The following is a 21,810-nucleotide window of genomic DNA, read 5'->3' as shown; positions in this document are numbered from 1 at the left end:
ATTGTATTTTTAAGGACCTTTGAATCTTGAGATTTGATTCTCTATGTAAGGCTGGTAGTATATACATGATGCAAGGCTTTTCTATGTGATTGTTTTAACAAGTTAGGAGATTTTAACCTTTTTCTATATTTACCCTGTTCGCTATATTTACTTCCATTTATTAAATATCATGGTGATGAGGCCATTAAAATTTTTTTGTTTTGTATTTTTTTCTTTAAATCAAAATAGAATTTTGAAAACAATAACTTTTTCTTCTTAGACTTTAGGAGTCATGACACTTGAGCAAATATTGGTTAAAAAATTTATATTCTGACACATCATGAATAAAAGTATTTTATTGAACAGTATAGTAATAGAATAAAGTGGCATCATCTTATTCCAACTTTGAGACTGCTATCTAAATTTAATGTATTCTACCAAGTATCATTTTTAATAAAAGAGAAAAAGAATATACTTTATTTTACTATTAGAGCAAATGATACTTTTGTCAGGAATAAATTGTTGGTAATTGGAGCCAAATTCAGTATTTTCACTTATGTAAGCTTTTTTAAACCAATGTTTTTCCTTAAAATATGTCATATTAGAGAAAAAATATTTTTTTTCTCTGAGAAAGAACCTATACATGTTAGCAATTTAGTTTTAAGAATATTAAAGAGGTTAGATTTCCACCCAGTCTGTGTGGCTCAGTGGTTGAGCATTGACCCATGCACCAAGAGGTCACCGGTTTGATTACTGGTCAGGGCACATGCCCAGGTTGTGGGCCCGATCCCTAGTGGGGGGCATGCAGGAGGGGGCCAATCGATGTTCTCTCTCATTGATGATTCTCTCTCTCTCTCTCTAACATCCATAAAGAAAAAAAAAATAAATAAAAAGGTTAGATTTCCTTTGTTAGCAAGAAATTATTGGAACCTACATTAGATAAAGCTGTTCTGTCAGTCACTCAGCACCATAGTAGAATGCCTCTTATACAGGACAGTCACAGGTAGTCTTTGGTTCATCAAAAAAAAAAAAAAAAAAAAAAAGGTTGTTTAAAGCAGGTAATCAGAAAAAGCAATACGTGTGTGTGTGTGTGCGTGTGTGTGTGTGTGTGTATAAAGATAAATATCTATATACTGGGAGATATCCCTATTGAACAAGTTGGGTTTCTTACTCACTGCAATAGAGAGAACACGCACCATAGAGAACCATCGAGTGTCTCAGTAAGAAAGTGTTTGAAAGAACCATTTTTAGGATTTGGACTTTGAGTGATTTTATGTAGGGTCTACAGAGGTTTGCTATAGATTGGGGGAATGTTAGAAATCAGGGACAAATCTGTGATTGGCTATCTCAGTAAAGCTTATCTTGAGGGAAGGCAGACTAGAGTGAGGTAAAGCTATAATTAGAGAGGCAGTAAAACTAAAATGAAAAAGCAAGGCAAAAATGACAACATACAATGTAATAAGATTGAACACATTTAAATCAGCCTTACTAATGGGTGGAGGAAAGAGTAAGAGAGTATAATATTCTGTCCTACAATTAGATTGGGCAGCAGAGAGGGAAGTTGAATTATGAAGCTACGTAGAGTCTTGTTTCCCAGTCATTTCTCCCAACTTCAATGACTTCTGCTTGTACGTGGGTTTCAACTCCATTATGGTTAGAAATAGTCTCTGGCCTGTGGTCTCTGACTTTCTCAAATCCTGACATCTTATCGGACATTTGCAAGCTCTGCCTACTAGTCTTCTCTGTTCACCATGTGGCTGCCCATTCACATTTCTGGTCTAGATGCAGTTGGCAACCCAGATGAATCAGAGCAGTACTGTTCTCTAGCTGTTCCTGGATAGAATGGAGATGATCCACATGTAGTTAGGTTGAGTGGAAATTGATAGTATCCCTAGAAAAAGCTAATTTCAAATGGTAAGGTAACTGGAGCTTTGTGAGGGCCAGGTCTTGATGGGACTAGTTTGGGATGACTTCATAAAAAAGGTGATTTTTGAGCATGTATTAATTATTCCACTTAGATGAACGAGTATGAATAGAAACCTGAAAATGTTGCTAGTGGTTATCATGACTGTATTTTCAGAATTGAAAACTGAAACAAAGGACAATTGAACAAAGGGCATTTGAATTTAATAATGAGTAGTTTTCATTTATTTAGTATTTATGTGATAGACACTGTCCTAAATGCTTTTTTCTTTTTTTACGTTATTCATTTCTTACAGCGACTATTTGAGGATAAAATCATAATTCCCTCCCATGAAAATGCAGAGATTCAACTCCCATCCCCTTGACTGTGGGCAAGCCTTGATACTCACTATTGAATAGAACACACTGACAATTTTCAGGGCATGACTTCTCAGGCTACATTGGAAACAGTGATACAGCTTTCATTTGGCTCTTTCTGGGGGCATGCACCTTTAGAAGGCTGAACTACCAAGTAATCCTTATACAAGGACTCCTTTTAAATAATTAGATTTATTAGAACATGTTATCTGAGAGCCCTTAACTACAGAAATACCAATGAAAGAAAAACAATTTTTGTTTTTGGTTTCTATACAGGGAAACTATAATATACTAACTCTCTCTAGATATCTTCAAGAAAGCCAAACTGTATTCTTTCTCTCTCTCTCTCTTTTTGTTAGTCCTCACTCAAAGATATTTTCCCATTGATTTTTAGACAGAGTGGAAGGGAAAAAAGGAGGGAGGGAGGGAAGGAGAGAGAGAGAGAGAAATAAAGAGAGAGAGAGAAAGAGAAACATTGATGTGAGAGAGACACATCAGTTGGTTGCCCCCCCCCCCCCGCCCCCGCCATCACCATGACCCCAGCTGGGCTAGGGATTGAATCTGTAATCCTTCAGTCCTGGGGCCAACACTAACTGCTGAGCCAAACTGGCCAGGGCCCAAACTGTATTCTCTTAAATTTATTTTTATATTTCCTCCAAGAATCTCTTTATTATATAAATAATATGTTCTGAAGCCAGGTAGGTATTAGACTTGTCCAGGGGTATCACTTAGTAAGTTATATAAATGTGTAACCACTATGCTGTACATCTGAAACTAATTAAATGTTATCTATTGTTATACAGTTAAGAAATATAATTTAAAAATTAAATTAAATTTTAAAAAATTTAACACAAATAACCTCACAATATTTCATCAATTATAAATTAGAATACACAGATAAGAAAAAAAAGAAGAAAAAGAAAAGTTACCAATAATATTGTCACCATTTAGAAATCATTGTAAATATCTTCCTAGGTGTGGGGTCATATTTACCCTTATGCATAACTATAATACAATTGAGTTTATATACTAAATAATTCAGTATATATTTTTTCCATTTAATATGTCTTGTAAATAGATTATTTCTACAACATTTTTTGGTATTTATATTCAACCTTGAAAATAGTGCTTATTTTCTGATTAATTGTATTATTTATGATAGAACATTTAAAAAATATAGAGACTATTTATTTATTTATTTATTTAGATAGATTGGGAGGGAGAGAGGAAGAGAAAGAGAGAGAGAAACATCGACATGAAAGGGACACATCGAGTGGCTGCCACCCGTACGACCCAACCAGGGCCGGGGACAAACTGCAACCAAGGTACATGCCCTTAGCAGGAACCGAACCTGGGTCTCTCTGGACCGCAGGCCAACACTCTAACCGCTGAGCCTAACTGGCCAGGGCTAGAGACCTTTTAAAAGAAAATAAAAGCTACCTATTATCCCAACACTCAGAAGACTATTAATTTTATTGAGTATTTCAATGTCTTTTCTCTCATAAATAGGTTTTTGTTAAAATATATATATTGATGTTTCTCACTAACACTTGCCACCAACAATATATTATTAATATTTCCACGTCATTAAATTTTCTGCAAAAATATGATTTTAAATAATTTCAAATTATTCTGTCATATGTATAAAACCATAATGCCCTCAAATAATTCCTACAATTGGACATGCAAAGTTGCCTCTAATTATTCCTCACTACAAACAAAATTATATTCAATATATGTAATACTTTTATTAAAGGCCATGTGGTATTCCATTGTGTAGCTCTATCATCTTTTATTAAATAAATCCCTTATTTTTAAATATCTCAGTTCTCATTATTTTGCTTAAATAGTAATCCTGTAATTGTTAGAGCAAATCTTTACCCTTAGCCTTAATTTTTGACATATTGGTGAGTAGTTGTTTCACCTTCATCAGCCAACATGTTGTTTGATTCTCTGGAGGAATATAGAAGAATCCAATCCTTCAAGAGTTAACATTTAGTTGCAAATGTACCTAATACAAGCAAAGTAGTAATGAATAATTTATTCTATAGTATTTTATTAAATGCTAAGTTATGTGGTTTGATGTGTAGTTTGTGGTTAAATAGGAGAAGAGTGAGGCTCAGTATAGTCAGGGAGGACTTCAAGGATGAAATGCAATGTGATCTGAGCTTTGAATAGCGGGTTGAGTGTATTTGATATATATTCACAGTACTGTGAGAAGACTAAGTTGACCATCCTTTTAATACTACCACTGAACAATCAGTTTTGAATAACAACTGAAAAATTGGAGCAGTATTATTTTAATGTTTTTCCAGTTTCATTGAGATATAATTGACCAGTAACATTGTGTTAGTTTAAGGTATACAACATAATAATTTGACATATGTATGTATGAAGTTATTACCACAATAAGTTAACATCTATCACCTCACATGTTTTTTAACCGAGACAGAATTGACACACATTGTTATATTAGTTTCAGGTGTACAGCATAATGATTTAATATTTGTATATATTGTGAAATGATCATCATAATACATTTAGTTAACATCTGTCACCATACATACATGTTTTATTTTTAACATTTACTTTTTTATCCCTTCAGACACAAAAACATCTTAATAAAATATTCTTAATTTGTGAATATTACTTGTTTTTTTCTAGAAATTCTGCCTAATGACTTTTATGCTGATGCTACCTGGGTACTTTTCAGTTTTCTACATATAATTTTTATACTTGTTTAATTGATTTCCAGTGAAATGATCTTTAGATAATCTGAATCAATATTGCTTTCTTTATTCCTTGCATTAGGACTGAGATACTTTTAAATGATATTTTGAAAAAAAATTTTTTTCCTGTTAGGTTTGATTAAGCCACTGAGGTTAAAGGTTAAAAAAAGAAAACAAATTTATAGTAAACTTCCTTTGAATGAACTAATGCTTATTCAGTGCCCCATGTGCTCTGCTTTTTGTGATGTTCATGTGTTCAGTCATGTTATACAGTGGTTCTTTTCACAAGGAGGCCAAAAGAAGAGAGGTAATCTCCTTTATGTTATTTTTTAAAATTACAACTAACCAGGCTTCTTAAAATTATTCATAATTATGTCTGCATTATAACATTAAGGCAAAGCACATTTATTTCATTGCCTTCTTAGGGATTGATGTCTCTTAAAGTGGGTGCATCAGAATGAAAGGACCTGTGATCAGAAATCACTTGGGATGTTCATCAAAATTTATATTCTTGAGTCCTACTCTTCAGGGTATGGAGAAGATGAGGGAATCTGCATTTTAACATACTTGCCAGGGAATGCTATGTCTTAAAGTTTGAGAATCATTGCTTAAGGAAATACTATTTCATGTCTCCACAGTTGTGCTGCGGTGACAGGCATTAAGACTCAGATATTATCATTGGGAATATTGCCGCAATTGGTATTTCAGAGGATCAGTTTTGTTTCTGGAAATTACAGAATAAGTTGAGCTTTTTTCTTAAGAAAACTTATTTAAAAATTATTTAGCCCTTTAGAAAAAATTAGAGATTCTTTGTCAAGTCTCTTTCTAATTTGGCATTATTGCCTTGTATCCAGCAGTAATTTCTTCATTGTAAATGTTTGGATTGATGTGCCCCTTTCCTCACATAAATTGCCTATAGGCCTCCACTCATGAAAAGGGCAATATTTTTTAAGTTTTAGAAAGTTAAAAAGTGGGGGCCAGAAATAGTAAATTTTGCCCCTTTTCATTGTTCCTAAAAGTGCTGTAACATTACTTATATGACATAAGCCATGTATGATTTCACTCACTGCCTATCTTGGTGCTTCGGTGACATATTACAAGTAGTTCTTGTGGATTTCCTGGAGAAACATGACTTTTCAGCTTCTTGCTCCCCACTTCTTGGTAGTGTTGAGCCACTTTGTGCAGATTATGGGGATGAGGACAGTGTGGGTCATTGATGTAGGAACCCATGGTTATTGTCTGTGGTGCAGGATGGCGGTGACCACATTCCCATGAGTAAAAAAACAAGAAACGTAGTTGATCTAAAAAGTAAGTGACATGAGTAAATAAGACTGAAATTAGCCCCGAGAGAAAAAAGTGGTGCTATCTGGAGCCGAAGTGCTTCAAGGACAAACAAAGTTGTTACTCAGGCTGGAGAGCCACTCCTGCCAGGTTTCAAGTGATGGAAAAATTTGCTTTCTTATGGTCAATGGTGAGTCATTTGTAGGTAACCACTTCTACATGCCTGTTGTTTTGACTTGGTCCTTAATCCCTTAGGTTGAGACAGAATTTGTTTTTGTTCTTGACTTTTGATATAAGACTAGTTTGCATTTGAAATGAAAGTGACTGAAGCATGATTGATCAAATAGTGATTATCAATTCAAAAACACCTAGGTCAGATTTCTGATAGGGACACGATTAAGAGATCAAAATCGCTTTGCAAACATATCTCAGTTTTTGTTTGCACACAGTGAAGTATGAATAATAGGCCCTTCCAAAAAGCCATGCACTACACATGATTGGCATCAAAGAGGGTTTCTCTGCATCACTCCACAAAGTTATTGTAAACATTGATGAAATACATCTTTCAGAGGGAGGGAAAAGATCTAGGACCAAGGTAAAGAAGAACTCTCTTGCCTGCCCTGCACCATTAATTTTTATCCTTTTCACTTTGTTTCAGTATAAATGTAATGAGCACTTGCTCTGTGATAGGCAGTGTGCTAGCAATGGAATGCAGAAAAGATTAAGATTTGGCTCACAATATTATTTTAATTGAATTTATTGAGTGACATTGGTTAATAAAATTATACAGGTTTTAGGTATATAATTCTGTACTACATCATCTGTATATTGTATTGTGTATTTGCCACCCCAAGTCAAGTGTCCTTCCATCACCGTTTTATGCCCCCTTTACCTCCTTCTGCTCCACCTTCCCTCTAGCAATCACCACACTCTTGTTTGTGTCCATGAGTCTTTCTTTTTTTACTTGCTTAATTCCTTCACTCACAATATTTTTAATAGCTTTATTGAGATATAATACACATAATAATTTATTCATTTGACCTATACAATTCAGTGTTTTTTAGTATATTCACAGACTTCACAATATTCAATTTAGTTAAAGACTCATAACACTTTTTACTAAAAAAATTTTATATCCAGAGGGGGAAACTCCTCCTTGGCTCCATTTCTAGGCTTGCTCCTTCCATCAGAATGATGACACCTACCATTTATTAAACACCACTGCCTATGGGCTCAACATTGTGTCTAGTTACTTTATAAATGTTATCTCATTATATGCTCCCAATAACCCTGAAAATAAGTTTTATTCTTGCCTTCCATATAATGGCAAAAATATCTACATATCTAGCATTTATTAAGTACAATTATTATCTTATTTAATATATGTAGAAATTTACTTCTTGAGATTCCGTCCCCATGGCCCCTTCCCACTAATTATTAACTTTTACTTCCTGCTTCTTTCTCTCGTTCTTTAAAAAAGATTTTTTTCTTTATTAATTTTTAGAGAAAGAGGAAAGGAGAGAGAGAGAGAAACATCAATGAGAGAGAACATCGATTGGCCACCTCCTGCTTGCCTTCCACCCCCACACTGGGGATTGTGCCCACAACCTGGGCATGTGCCCTGACCAGGATTGAACTAGTGAACTCTTGGTGCATGGGTCGATGCTCAACCACTGAGCCACACCAGCCTGGCTTCCTCTATTTCTTAATGCTTGCCAGGATTCTCTGTGAAGATGGTGAGAAATATAGGAGCAGTTAAGATTTTCAAGGTTCGGATAAGAATCATAAAAGCTAGATGCTTTATTTATTTCACATTTTTTTAAAAAAAAAATTAACTGGGAGAGAGACTACCCAGGCACAGACAGATAAGGTGAATACAAGACTACTGATAGGCTATGGCCAAATAGTACTTGCTTTCAACCCTCAGTTCTGATTTAGAGAGATATGAAAACATTTTCTTTCTATAAACTTTTAGGTGTTTGTTATTTTTAATCTAAGATTAATTATTACTCCTCACAGTTAGCCAACTTCTCTGTACTATGAAGTAATTCTTGTGCAAAGGTTTCTGTAACAAACTTGTTCTTTTGTGAATAAACAAACAAAAACACAAACCGTTTTTAAATGCCACATGTAAAACATGTGTGACTATGTGTTGAAATGTCAGTGGTAAAGGAAAGGAATAGAAAGAGATTTCTGTAACTTTTGACAGATGTACAGCTAGAAAGAAGTGATTCTCCTCAAACTCTAGCACACAAAAATATTCAGGTTAGTTATCTTTCTGGTGCTGACTTAGATATTTTATATATTTTCTGGTGAACAATTAACAGTGGTTATTAAAGCTAATTTCTCTACTGTTTCTAAATGCAAGGATAATAATGTTTTTGTGATATATATGTTTTTAAGGCTGTGCTAACAAAACTGTCAATTTAAAGAAAAACTTTACCAATCCTAACAATTGATAACTGAATCTGAATTATTTTAAATGAAGGGTGTAAATGAGTAAAAAGTTGAAGTGTCCATTTTGAAATTATTTGTGAACCATTTTTGCTGTTTTTAATAAAAAATAATAAACAGTTTGAATCTGCAATTTCAGATTAGTTCCTTTGATAATTGTTTCTTTAATGTTTAGTATGTTTTAGGCGGAGATAGCTAATATATTTTATTTGTCCATCTAAGCATCATGTATTGTCAGTCTAAGTTTGGGATTTTTTTCCCCCAATGATATGCAAAGAAACAGATATTCCAATGGTTTTATTTTATTTTGTTTTTCTAGGAGTCAGAGAATAATAAGTTATGTTCCCTATATTCCTTCCGAAATACCTCTACCTCACCACATAAGCCTGACGAAGGGAGTCGGGACCGCGAGATAATGACCAGTGTTACTTTTGGAACCCCAGAACGCCGCAAAGGGAGCCTTGCCGATGTGGTGGACACACTGAAACAGAAGAAGCTGGAGGAAATGACTCGGACTGAACAAGAGGGTATGTGTGGACTTAACTGTGGGCTTTATTCTTTTAAAGATTCCAGGCCTTTAAAAAAGGGAGTGAGATTTCAGGGCCAGAGAAGTGCATAATTGGCACTAGCTGGGAAAAAGTTATTCAGGGGTTACCATGGCAATGGCAGGTTTTGATCCATTAGGACTGTTAAGCAGATAGCTCCATTTCTGTAAAACTTTGTGCATTTTTTTTTTTTTTTTTATGATTCTTATGATAACAAATCGAGGTTTTAAACGGACTGTAAGCCTTGCCCTGAAAAACGGTAGCAGGAGTTTTTTTCAGCTGCAACTTCATTTTTAATTTTTTTCTCTCTTATTTCCTTTTGCTGGATAGTGTTTTACTATGAAAAGATCAATTGCTTAAAAAGCAAAAAGAAAACCCAAACAATTTATTTCTCCTCATTTTTATAAGTATTATTATTTTACCACCAAATGTGGTCGAATTGAGAAGAGAAGATTTTTCTAATATTGTTAAAGCTAAGTGCTCAGGGGGAAGTGCTTTGACACATGACATCTCCTGTGCTGCCCCACCTCGGCCTTCTCCGCTCTCTCCCAAGACCCGCTGAGGTTCAAGTGTGTCCTAAAAAACAGATGAAAGACTCTTTAATAATATTCTTTAATTAAATAAATCAAGTGTAAGCGATTGCTATAATATGTATGTTCTTTAATTTTTTATGTACAGATTTTAGACTTTAAAATGTAGGGTAATTAATAGTTCTAGATTTATTACTAACATTGTAAGTTAAATTTATACCTCAGTGGTACTAAAGGGAAATAGAGATTTGATATGAGGGAATTTTTCATGTAACTTAATTTTATTCCTTCAAGGGCTCAAAAGTTTCAAAAGTTTCAAATTAATTTTTGTGAAAGTTTTAAATTAATGTTTGTGGATGTGTTCAGAACATCAGCAATTTTTGTGGAAGTTTCTAAAATGTATTACATGTTTTTCTTCTTACTAGCCACATTATATAGCATGAAATGTAAATATTATTTGATGACTTGGGATCATGATGCAGTAGACAATGAAATCCAATACCTATCTGACAATTAATGTGACCCTGGGTAAATTCTACAGTCTCCCTGAACCACAGAATTTAAAATTTAATATGGTACCAACACCTTACTTGATAACTCAAACATTTTGAGAATTAACCATAATAATGAATATAAAAGTCTCTTATGAACTCTGAACTACATAAATTTGAGGTATCATGATATTTATCATATTATAAATATAAGTTATTTTACCATGCTATAATATAATGATGCCCCCAGAGATCATTGGGATAATTAGGACTGTTTGGCTTTATGGTTATTTCTCTGCAATTACGAAACTTCGGAGTTCTTGCATGTGCCTGATATAGATATATTTTTCAGTGGTGTGTGTGTGTGTGTGTGTTTCCTCTTTAGGTTGCAGGCTGGTACTTCTTGCTTGGTTGTGAATAATTTCTAATTTTCTCCTATTAATCTATAAATTATGAAATTAGATGATCATGACATCCTGGACTATATTTAAAATATGAACACATATGTCTGCGTGAATTACTGAGAGATATAGGTAACATGCATGTTCTTTAGTGCATAGACATCATGCAGACTATTCTGACTGCTCAGACTTTATTTTCCACATTCTTGGCTGCATTCTAGACTAACTGAGGCTGCCAGAACAATAATCTCCGAATAAATGAGATTGATAGATTACTCTTGTGATTTACCAGAAAGATGATTTAGTTCTATAAGAAAGTGGTTTTCAAAATACATTAGAGGACTCTTTAGTATAAAAATAAAGAAATTGATTTGTGATTATTTTGTTTTGTCTGAATTACTAGGGAATTTTAAATCATTTTTCTTTTGCAAGTAATGATTAGTTTTATAGTCTTCCTCTTTATTACTATGTTTAGATTTGATGGAAGAGTGACACTTAGGAGATGAGACCTCCAATTAAACAGATCTTTATCACTATATTTCTACTATTGAAGAACATCTTTTAAATACTTTACAGAACTTTTTTTTCTACAGTACATATATTTTAGGCATCAGAATTCAGTCATTTTTAGTGTATGTTAATGGATATAATATAGTAAGTACAAATATTAAAAAGTAATAAATATGCTTATCAAACTTACAGATGCCACACAAATCTGGGAGAAACAGTGAATATAACGTATAAAAGAAACAAAACAAATGGTTTTAACAAATCGAAAATATGGACTTAAAACTAACCATCAAGATAAAATTTAATAGATTGTATTGTCAAGTCCAGAGGTTGTGAAGAAAACTGCTAACTGCACAAGTAATTACTAAAGGAAATTTAAATAACAGGCACATGAACAATAATAATAAAAAAGCTTATGTGTTTAAGGTGACAGAAAGTGCAATGGAATTAGTATGGTGAATATTGCTAAAAAACTACCCCCAGTGCTATCTCAGTCAACATTACTAGAATTATAGTATGTAGCAAAGAGGTGGTAGTCCCATTGAACTGCCTGCTCAATAGAATGCATCTGAAGTATTGTGTTGAGTTGAAAATTACCACACTTTAAGAGGGACTCAAAAGTATTCTCAGAGGAGAAATTTGACATGATAACAGATGCAAAATTATATAAGAGGAATGGTTGAAGGAACTAGTAATGTTAACCCCAGAGAAAAGAAGATCAAGGATGACATGATGGTTGTTTCTAAAGATTAAAGTCATATGGGAGAGGGATTGAATTTATTCTGTCTAGCTCCCTGGGGATAGAATGCAGATCAGTGATAACAAGTTACAAGGAACCAGATTATTGTTTATAATAAGACCAATTATTGAACAGTTGTAGCTGTCCATGTATGGGATAATCTTTGGAAGATAATAAATTGTCCTTGGAGGTATGCAGAAATCTTAATTGCATTTTAATAGGGCTACTGTAGAGGAGAGCGAATCTGTCTTTTTCCAGTGCTAGGGCTATGGATTTTTATGAATATGTTTATACAATATTTTATAGTTCATAGTATTTTTTATAGCCCCAGTCAAGAACTATATGGTATCATGATTATTTTTCTACAACTCCCCTCCCCCCCTTATTTTGTAAAGTGCTGTATTGGAACTGAGAGATTCTTATTTACTTACTACGCCCCAACCCCCCGTGAATACCTTTCACAGTCTAGTGAAATCTATGGGTCTCTTCTTATTTTAAATGCATAAAGTAAAATCTATGGAATTATAGAGAAAATGAATTATATTAAAATTTTAAATCTTAAATTTTTTGATAATAAAATATTACTTTACTAATGCATTAAACACTAAGATCTAATGGAAGGACTAAAATGTCATAATTTTGAAGTAGTGATAAGCATAAATGATATTTTGATATATCTTCAACAAGTACAGTGTCATAAAATATATTGTGATTCTATTGGTTACAATGTCACAGATACTATGACTATTTTATGGTTTGTTGCCTGCTTCCATGATTTAAGGAAATATAAAATTTCAATGAAAGGTTAGTGAAAACAATTTTTTTCATCTGACTTCACAGAACCCCTAAATTTTGAAGATGGATTCTTGGAATCTGTGGACCCTAGGTTAAGAACCCCTATGCTACATGATATGGGCCACCAATAATGAATGAAACAATAGTCTCTAACCTTAAAGAATTTATATTCTATTAAGAAGTATAAGACATATACAAAATGAACTATAATGAAATTTGTAATATGTGATATGTTCTAGGAGAGCTATATAAATAAAATGTTATAAGAATTTATAAGATAGATTGCATCTGCCTAAAAAACCATGGAAAGCTTCTATAGGGAAATGAGTCTTAAGCAGTCTTAGAGAATGAAAGGATTTATATAGGCAGAAATGGAGGAGAGGCACATCTCAGATAGAAGGGACAGGCAGAGATCTTTAAAACACCCCCAAATTCAAGTTCTAATTAAAAGCAGTAGTAGAGCAGAATCACAAAAACAGCCAGTAAATAGTTAACTCAATGACAGTAAGTACATTCTCATCAATAATTACTTTAAAAGAATATGGACTAAATTCTCTAATCAAAAGACATAGAGTGGTCGAACAGATTAAAAAAAAACAAAACAAAAACAAGACCCATCTATATACTGCCTACAATAGACTCAGTTTAGATGTAAGGACACAAAGAGACTAAAAGTGAAGGGATAGAAAAACATATTCCATGTAAATAGAAACCAAAGGAAAGCTGGCTGGAGTAGTTATTTTATTAAAAAATAAATTTTAAAACAAAGACTGTAGTAAAAGATAAAGATAGGTATTACATAATGATGAAGAAGGGGTCAATCCAACAAGAGGATATAACATGTATAAATATATATGAACCCAATATAGGAGGACCTAATTATATAAAGCAAATATTAACAGATCTAAAGGAAGAAATAGACAGCAACACAATAAGAGTAGTATATTTTTTAATACCCCACTTATATCAATGGATAGATCATCCAGACAGCAGAGCAATAAGGAAACACTGTTTCTTTTTTCATATACATTTTTTAAAAAATATTTTTTAAATTGATTTTTTAGAGAAAGGAAGGGAGAGGGAGAGAGAGATAGAAACATCAATGAGAGAGTACATCAATTGGCTACCTCCTGCATGCCCCACACTGGGTATTTGGCCTATAACCTGGGGATGTGCACTGACCAGGAATTGAACCAGTGACCTCTTGGTGCATAGGTTGATGCTCAACCACTGAGCCACACCGGCCAGGTGGAAACACCAGTCTTAAACAGCACATTAGATCAGATGAACTTAACAGATATTCACAAAACGTTACAACCAAAAGTAATAGGATATACATACTTCTCAAGTACACATGGAACATTTTCCAGAAAAGATCATATGTTAGGCCACAAAACAAGTCTTAATAAAATTTTTTTTTTTTATCCTCACCCGAGGACATTTTTCCATTTTTTGTTCAGATAGAGCGGGAGGGAGAGAGAGGAAGAGAGAGAGAGAGAAACATCGATGTGAAGGGACGCATCGAGGGGCTGCCACCCGCACAACCAACCAGGGCCGGGGACAAACTGCAACCGAGGTACATACCCTCAGCGGGAACCGAACCCGGGTCTCTCTGTACTGCGGGCCGACGCTCCAACCGCTGAGCCAAACCAGCCAGGGCTGTCTTAATAAATTTAAAAGGATTGAAATTACATCAAACATCTTTTCCAACTGTAATGGTATGAAACTTGAAATTAATTACATGAATAAAACCAGAAAATTCACAAAAATGTGGAAATTAAACAACATACTCTTGAACAGCCAATGAGTCAAAGAAGAAATCAAAAGAGAAATAAAATACCAGAGACAAACAAAAATGGAAATATAACACCAGAATTTGTGGGATGCAATAAAAGCAGTTCTAAAAGGGAGGTTCATAGTGATAAATGCCCATCTCAAGAAATAAGAAATATCTCAAATAAACAACTTCACACCTCAAGGAACTAGAATAAGAAGAAAAAAAGAAGCCCACAGTTAGTAGAAGGGAGGAAATACCAAACAATAGAGTAGTGATAAATGAAATGGAGACTAAAAAGACCATAGAGAAGAACAATGAAACTAAGAGCTGGTTCTTTGAAATGATAGACAATATTGACAAGCCTTTATCTGGAACCAAGAAAAAAAGAGAGGACTCATATAAATAAAATCAGAATGAAAGAAGAGATGTTGCAACTGATGCCAAAGAAATGCAAAAGAATATAAGAGACTAAATGAACAATTATATGCCAACAAATTTGACAATCTAGAAGAAACGGTAAACTTCCAGAAACATAAAACCTACAAAGACTGAATCATGATGAAATAGAGAATCTGAACAGACCATTTACTAGAAAGGAGGTTGAGTCATTAATTGAAACCTCGCAACAAACAAAAATCCAGGACCAGTCAGCTGTACTGGTCCTGAATTCTACTGAACATTTAAAGAAGAATTAATATCAGAATTAATATCAAACTCTTCCACAAAATAGAAGAGGCAGGAACTCTCAAACTTATTTTATGAGGTCAGCATTACCCTGACAACTAAACCAGACAAGATTGCAACAGGGAAAGAAAATTACAGGTCAATATCCCTGATGAACATAAATGCAAAAATCTTCAACAAAATATTAGCAATCAATTCAACAATACATTAAAACTATCATACACCAAGTGGAATTTATTCCAGGGATGCCAGGATGGACCACCATCAACATATCAGTCAGTGTGAGACATCACATTAACAAAATAAAGGATAGAAATCATACATTAATCTCAATAGATGCAGAAAAAGCATTTGACAAAATTTGTCATCCATTTATGATTTAAAAAATATCAAAAAGTGGGTATAGAGGGAATATACCTCAATATAATAAAGACCATATATGATAAGCTAAGAGTTTATATTGTACTCAATGGTGAAAAGCTCAAAAGCCTTTCCTCTAAGATCAGGAAAAAAAAAAAAAAAAAAAAAGCCTGCCCTCACCATGTTTATTCATTACAGTATTGGAAGTGCTAGCCATAGCAGTTAGGAAAGAAAAAGAATTAAAAGATATCCAAATAGGAAAGGAAGAAGTAAAACTGTCACTATTTGTAGTTGATATGATATTATATATAGAAAACCATGAAGACACCATCAAAAAAACCTGTTAGAAGTAATAAACAAATTCAGTAAAATTGAAGGATACAAAATCAATATACAAAATCTTGTATTTTCATGCACTAATAATGAACTATCAGAAAGAAAAAGAAACAATACCATTTACAATTGCATCAAAAAGAATAAAATATTCAGGAATGAATTTAACCAAGAATGTGAAAGACCTGTGTATGAAAACTACAAGACACTGATGAAAGAAGTTGAAGAGTACACAAATAAATGAAAAGATATTTGTTCTTATCAATTAGAAGAATCAATATTGTTAAAATGTCTATACTACCCAAAGTAATCTACAGATTCAATGCAATCTTTATAAAAATTCCAATGGCATTAAAAAAAAACAGAACAAATAATCCTAAACTTTGTATGGAATTACAAAAAAACAACAACAAAAAATAAAACAAAACAAAGACAACAACAATAAAACAAAAACAAAAAAGAAACTAAAAAAAAACAAAGAAATTTTGAGAAAGAAGGACAAAGCTTGAGGCATCATGATCCCTGATTTCAAACTATATAACAAAGCTGTAATAATTAAAAATAATGTTATTGGCATAAAAACAAACACACAGATCAATGGAACAGAATACAGAGCCCAGAAATAAACCCACGCATAAATGGTTAATTAATTTATGACACAAAAGCCAAGAATATACAATCGGAAAGGACAGTCTTTTTAATAAATGGTGTCGGGAAAACTAGACAGCCACCTGCATAAGAACAAAAATCAACCACTGTCTCATACCATACACAAAATTAACTAAAAATGAATTAAAGACAAATGTAAGACCTGAATTCTAAACTCCTAGAAGAAAGCATAGGTGGGAAGCTTCTTGACATTGGTTTTGGTGATGATATTTTGAATCTTATACCAAAATAAAAAGCAACAAGAGCAAAACTTAACATGTGGGACTATATTATACTAAAAATTATCTGCACAGCAAAGGAAACCATCAACAAAATGAAAAGGCAACTGATTGAACGTGAGAAAATACTTGTAAATCTTATATTTGATAGGGGTGGCTATCCAAAATATATAAATAATTTATACAACTTAATAACAAAAAGAATCAAACAATCTGATTGAAAAATGGGCAGAAAATCTGAATAGACATTTTTCTAAAGAGGACATAAGGATAGCAGACTGTACATGAAAAGATGCTTAACATCATTAATCATAAAGGACAAGAAAATTAAAACACAATGAGATATTACCTTATACTTGTTAGAATGGCTATTATCAAAAAGACAAGAAATTATAAGTGTTGGTGAGGATGTAGAAAAAAGGGAACTCTTGTGCACTGTTGGTGAGAATGTAAATTGGTGTAGCCACTATGAAAACAGTATGGAGGTTCCTCAAAAAATTAAAAATAGAACTATCATAGATCCATTGATTTTAATTCTGGGTATTTATCTGAAAACAAACAAACAAAAAACACATACAAAAATAAAAACATACTAACTCAAAAAGATGTATGTATCCCTATGTTCACCGCAGCATTTACAATAGCCAAAATATGGAAGCACCCTAAGTATCTATGGATGAATAATTGGATAAAGAAATGGTGCATATATACAACAAAATATGATTCAGCCATAAAAAGAATGAAATCTTGCCATTTGCAACAACAACATGGATGGACCTCAAGGACATTGTACTAAGTGAAATAAGACAGAGAAAGACAAATACCGTTTGCTTTCACTCTTATGTGGAATCTTAAACAACCCCACCACCACCAACAAAACCAAGCTCATCAATACTAAGACTGGTAGGTGTGGGAGTGGGAGAAGTGTGTACAAAGTTCAAAAGGTAAAAAGACAAAATATATACATGTCCTTTAAGACAATTATAAAACTTACTGACATAAAAAAAAAATCTGGATAAATGGAGAGATATATCACATTTGTGGATAGCAACACTCAATAACATAATAACCTTAAATCTCTTGACTTGGGGTGGTGAACATGCAATACAATATACAGTTGATGTATTATAGAACTGCACACCTGAAGCCTATGTAATTTTATTAACCGGTGTCACCCCAATAAATTCAATAAAAAAGAAGTATCTTACCACTTTAATCTATAAAATCAACAAGTTTTTAATAAAAAAAATCACAACTGGATTTGTGAGTGTTTAGTGGTGGGGTGCTTAACAAGCTGATTGTAAAATTTATATGGAAAGCAAAAGACCAAGAAGAGCAAAACAATTTTGAAAAACAGTAAAGAGAAAGGACCATCTTACTTAACAAAAAAAGAAAAGTATATAAAGACACATATGGGATATAAGACTGAAAATGTAGTTGTATTCAGATTATAGAGGCCCTTTAATTCTTAGCTAAAATGTTTGAACTTTATATTGAAGTTTATGAAAGATCATTGACTATTTTTTAGTACAATAAGGTGATGGATTAGAGCTTCTTCTCAGGAAGGTTAATCTGGCAGAACTGTGTAGGATATATGGGAGCATGGAGAGACATTAAGGAAATGTTTCAGGCTCCAGATAATGAGAGCCTGGACTAAGGTGGCAGAAAGGAGAAAGGAAGAAGGGCTGCATATGGAAAAGATATTAGGAGTTAGAATTATTAGGACTTGACATTTAAGTGAGGAGACCAAGAGAGAGGAATGGTTCAAAGGTAGTTCAGAGTTTTTAAAATTTGGGTGAATAGAAGGGTGGTAATACAATTAATAAAAAAAAAGAAGTAGAGGAACATGTTTTGGAGATAGGAGCAATGAGGATTTCTATTTTTAATTTTGAGTTTGATTTCTTATTTTCATTATCTGCTTGGAGCAATAGAACAGAACATTATAATGGCGAACAGATATAATTATAGAAAAGGTCATTAAAAAGTTTTTGATAGATTTTGGATTCTATAATAATTATATTCTAGATCTGAGGAGATATAATAGCCCCACCGATATTTGCCTGGATTTGACCCTTTAAAACCCCAGGTCCATCTCCTTATCTGAGATGTCTCTTCTCCCACGGGATACGTAAGAGCTTTGACATACATAACCCACCTCTACTTCCTTGTTTGGAGGCCATACTTTATGAGTGACAAGCCTGTGTGACTGACATAATAAATAACCTTTCCTGAGTAATTCTCATTCTGGAGAATGTTTTGACTCTATCAGACCAAATATCTCCTTCTTCCTCTCCACTTCCCCTCAAATACAGGAACCTATAAAAAGTTTATTTATTATGGTCTATTTTAAAACAATATCGACATGACAAAAACTCTCCACAGAGTAATAGGAAAGTTATTCTCCTACTGGCAGATTCTTAGATCAACCAAATCTCCAGTGTTTTGTCTGCCATACCTCCAAGAAATGTCCTCTTCCGAGCAGTGTTTTCTCTGGATTGCCGAGACACTGATGAACAAAGGTGTTCTGTCTGACGTGCCTCCTCTGAAAGTGAGGTTGGTGGGAAAACCAGCAACATTTCTGTTTTCTTGTAAATTTAACCTTGATTTTTTTTTTTTGTCACAGATAGGTAGGTAGGTAGATAAATGCATGGATAGATGGATAGATGCATAGAATGAATAAAGATCAGAATCTGCCCTTTAAAACATTGTTTATATTGGTGAGTAAAGTGTGCAGAAAGACTGTGATTAATAGACTTAGGTTAAAATGCTTCCAAGATAAAAATCCTTCAGCTGTGATCAAATGATGAATTTTAGTTATCCTGGTATCACCCGTCTTGTTGCCAATGTAGTTGGGCTCGAACATAAGCGACAGTTGTCAGAAAATGAATACTTTAAAAAGGACTTCTATATCTAAATACTTATATTTAATCAGAGAGTCCTTTGGCTTCTGAAAATAAGTTGTCTAATGAGAATTTCATTTGAGCAGCTGTGACTGAGGAGGTCAACAGGCATTGCCTAGGAGAATATGGCCCAGCTGGTTAAATCTGGTTGTTGTCGTGATTTAAATGGTCAAGTGCTGCTTGTAATCCAGGACCGTCTGTTTGTAAAGGGAATAGTGAGTGCTTCAGCATAATGTACAGCTGTTTTAATCTCTCTTTAATAATAGTGCTTCAGCTACTATCATGTCTTGTGTATCATACTACTAAGTATATGATCCTAGGCCGAGTGAACTGGTTTAGGTCAGGTTCTGGTGTCATGTGAGATTGCAAAGAAAGGGATACAGTGATATAAACCTCAACTTTTGACAAAATAAAACCTTCTTTCTGACTTTTTGACCCTTTAAAAATACTTATTTCTTAGATAATAATTATTGTGACCAGGAGGGAGTGATAAAGCTTGTAGTTATATACAAATTGTAGAATAAGTGAGCTCTCTTTGATAGAGCCCATACATTTAATGGAAAGTACGCAGGGTTTAGGTACAGTTCCATAGGCTGTCTGTTGGTCAGAAATCAGAGTATTTGTCCAGTTGAATTGTATGCTTCGAGCTATCATGATAATGAAAGTATGTGGATTCATTTGACTGTGTATGTGGAGAAAGGGCATGAGCATTTGAGCTTTGGATTCCTGGTGGGATAGGCTTTCCAATGGATTATGCAGCTGTTACCCAGCACAAGAATGAACACGTGTTTATGTGTATATCTGATGGATTATTATCATTATTCACATCTCTAAACAATAATTTGGATTTCTACATATATTTTCACTGAATTATGTTTAGTTAGACTATATGTTAGTGTGTATTGCTCATCTGAAAGCTTTGCTCTACTAAATGAGGAATGTGATATAGTTTACACAATGGGAAAACTCATGTTTGAAAGTCATATGTTTTTGAGTGAGCTAGATCTGGGTTTGAATATAAGTTCTAATATTTAGAGTGGCAGCATAGCTTACTGATTAAGAGTGTGGGCTCTGGAGGCTGCCTATGTCTGAAACTCAGTCTAGCATTTGCCAGGTAGATGATATAGGGCACCTCTCTGTGCTTCAGTTTCCTCAACCAAAAAAACAAACAAAAGATACCATTGTAGTGCTAATATGAGGATCAAGATTTAGTTAATGCACTTAAAGCATTTAGAACATTGCCAGAACATGGTAAGTGCTCAACAAATATGGCCAACATTATTTCTTAGCTGTGGAACCTTGAACACAGTATTCGTTTTGTGCTTCAGTTCCCTCATCTGTAACACTGGATGAGTGATACCTTGCAGGGTTGTGTGAGAATTTGAAATATTACATATATAAAACACATAGCTTCTATAATTGTAATTATCACTCTATTGCTATTATAGCAACTATTACTGTTATTATTTGGAGAAACATTTATGAGAAACAGTACAGAAAACTCATCCAGCACCACATACAGAATCATAGAAAATGTCCCATGGTGTTAAGGGATTTTAGCATTTGGCAGCAATGATGTTCTTGTTTTCTGGAAGAGCAATTCAGTTTAATTCTCCTTTCAGGCTTTTTGGAAAAGCTGATACTAAAGTTTCCCCACTGGAGGCCAATGTTCCCTGCTGAGAAATATGCAGAATATGATGTTGTCAGTGAGAGAGGTTGGTAAAGCCTTGGATGAGGTTTTTAGAGCAATTGTTAAGAGTAATGTATTCTGTTAAAAAAAAAATCTATTAAAAGCCCATCCTAAAAACAAAGTTTAACCTTCATACCGTGATAAAGCATCAAAAGGATGTTTAAAACAAAATTTATGGATATTAGGTTCTTGCCACTGTTATGATTAAAAATTGTATTGGTGAATTGTGTTTCTCATTCATGAGAGAAATCAGAAAGGTTTTGGATTTTTTTTGCATAAGAAACACATTAAGTATTCAGTATAACTTAATTCCAATTCATTTTTTCTTCTCTTTAAAATGCACCTTTCCTCCATATGATATTTGTGTCTTTGGCCCTATTTTAAAGAATTTGTATCATATTCATAGCAAATACTTATTTAGTACTAGATAGTTGAAATAAACATA

General features: G+C 33.5%; 1 protein-coding gene across 34 annotated transcripts in view; it reads left to right on the top strand.

Moving 5' to 3' along the window:
- SOX6 (SRY-box transcription factor 6) overlaps nt 1-21,810 on the top strand; it is a 509,394-nt gene that overhangs the window by 159,732 nt on the left and 327,852 nt on the right. For 23 of the 34 annotated variants that reach the window (XM_036260192.1, XM_036260193.1, XM_036260194.1 and 20 more), the window contains 2 exons: nt 9,043-9,250; nt 21,298-21,390. In XM_036260192.1, coding sequence (XP_036116085.1) covers nt 9,043-9,250; nt 21,298-21,390 — 301 coding nt within the window. The remainder of the gene's footprint in view (nt 1-9,042; nt 9,251-21,297; nt 21,391-21,810) is intronic. The other 11 variants (XM_036260203.1, XM_036260200.1, XM_036260199.1 and 8 more) reach the window with 1 other exon arrangement.

Source organism: Molossus molossus, unplaced genomic scaffold (genome assembly GCF_014108415.1).
Source record: "Molossus molossus isolate mMolMol1 unplaced genomic scaffold, mMolMol1.p scaffold_m16_p_13, whole genome shotgun sequence".
Classification (NCBI taxonomy): Eukaryota; Metazoa; Chordata; class Mammalia; order Chiroptera; family Molossidae; genus Molossus; species Molossus molossus.
Note: the sequence above shows the minus strand (reverse complement) of the source record. Positions and strands in the feature narration are given on the sequence as shown.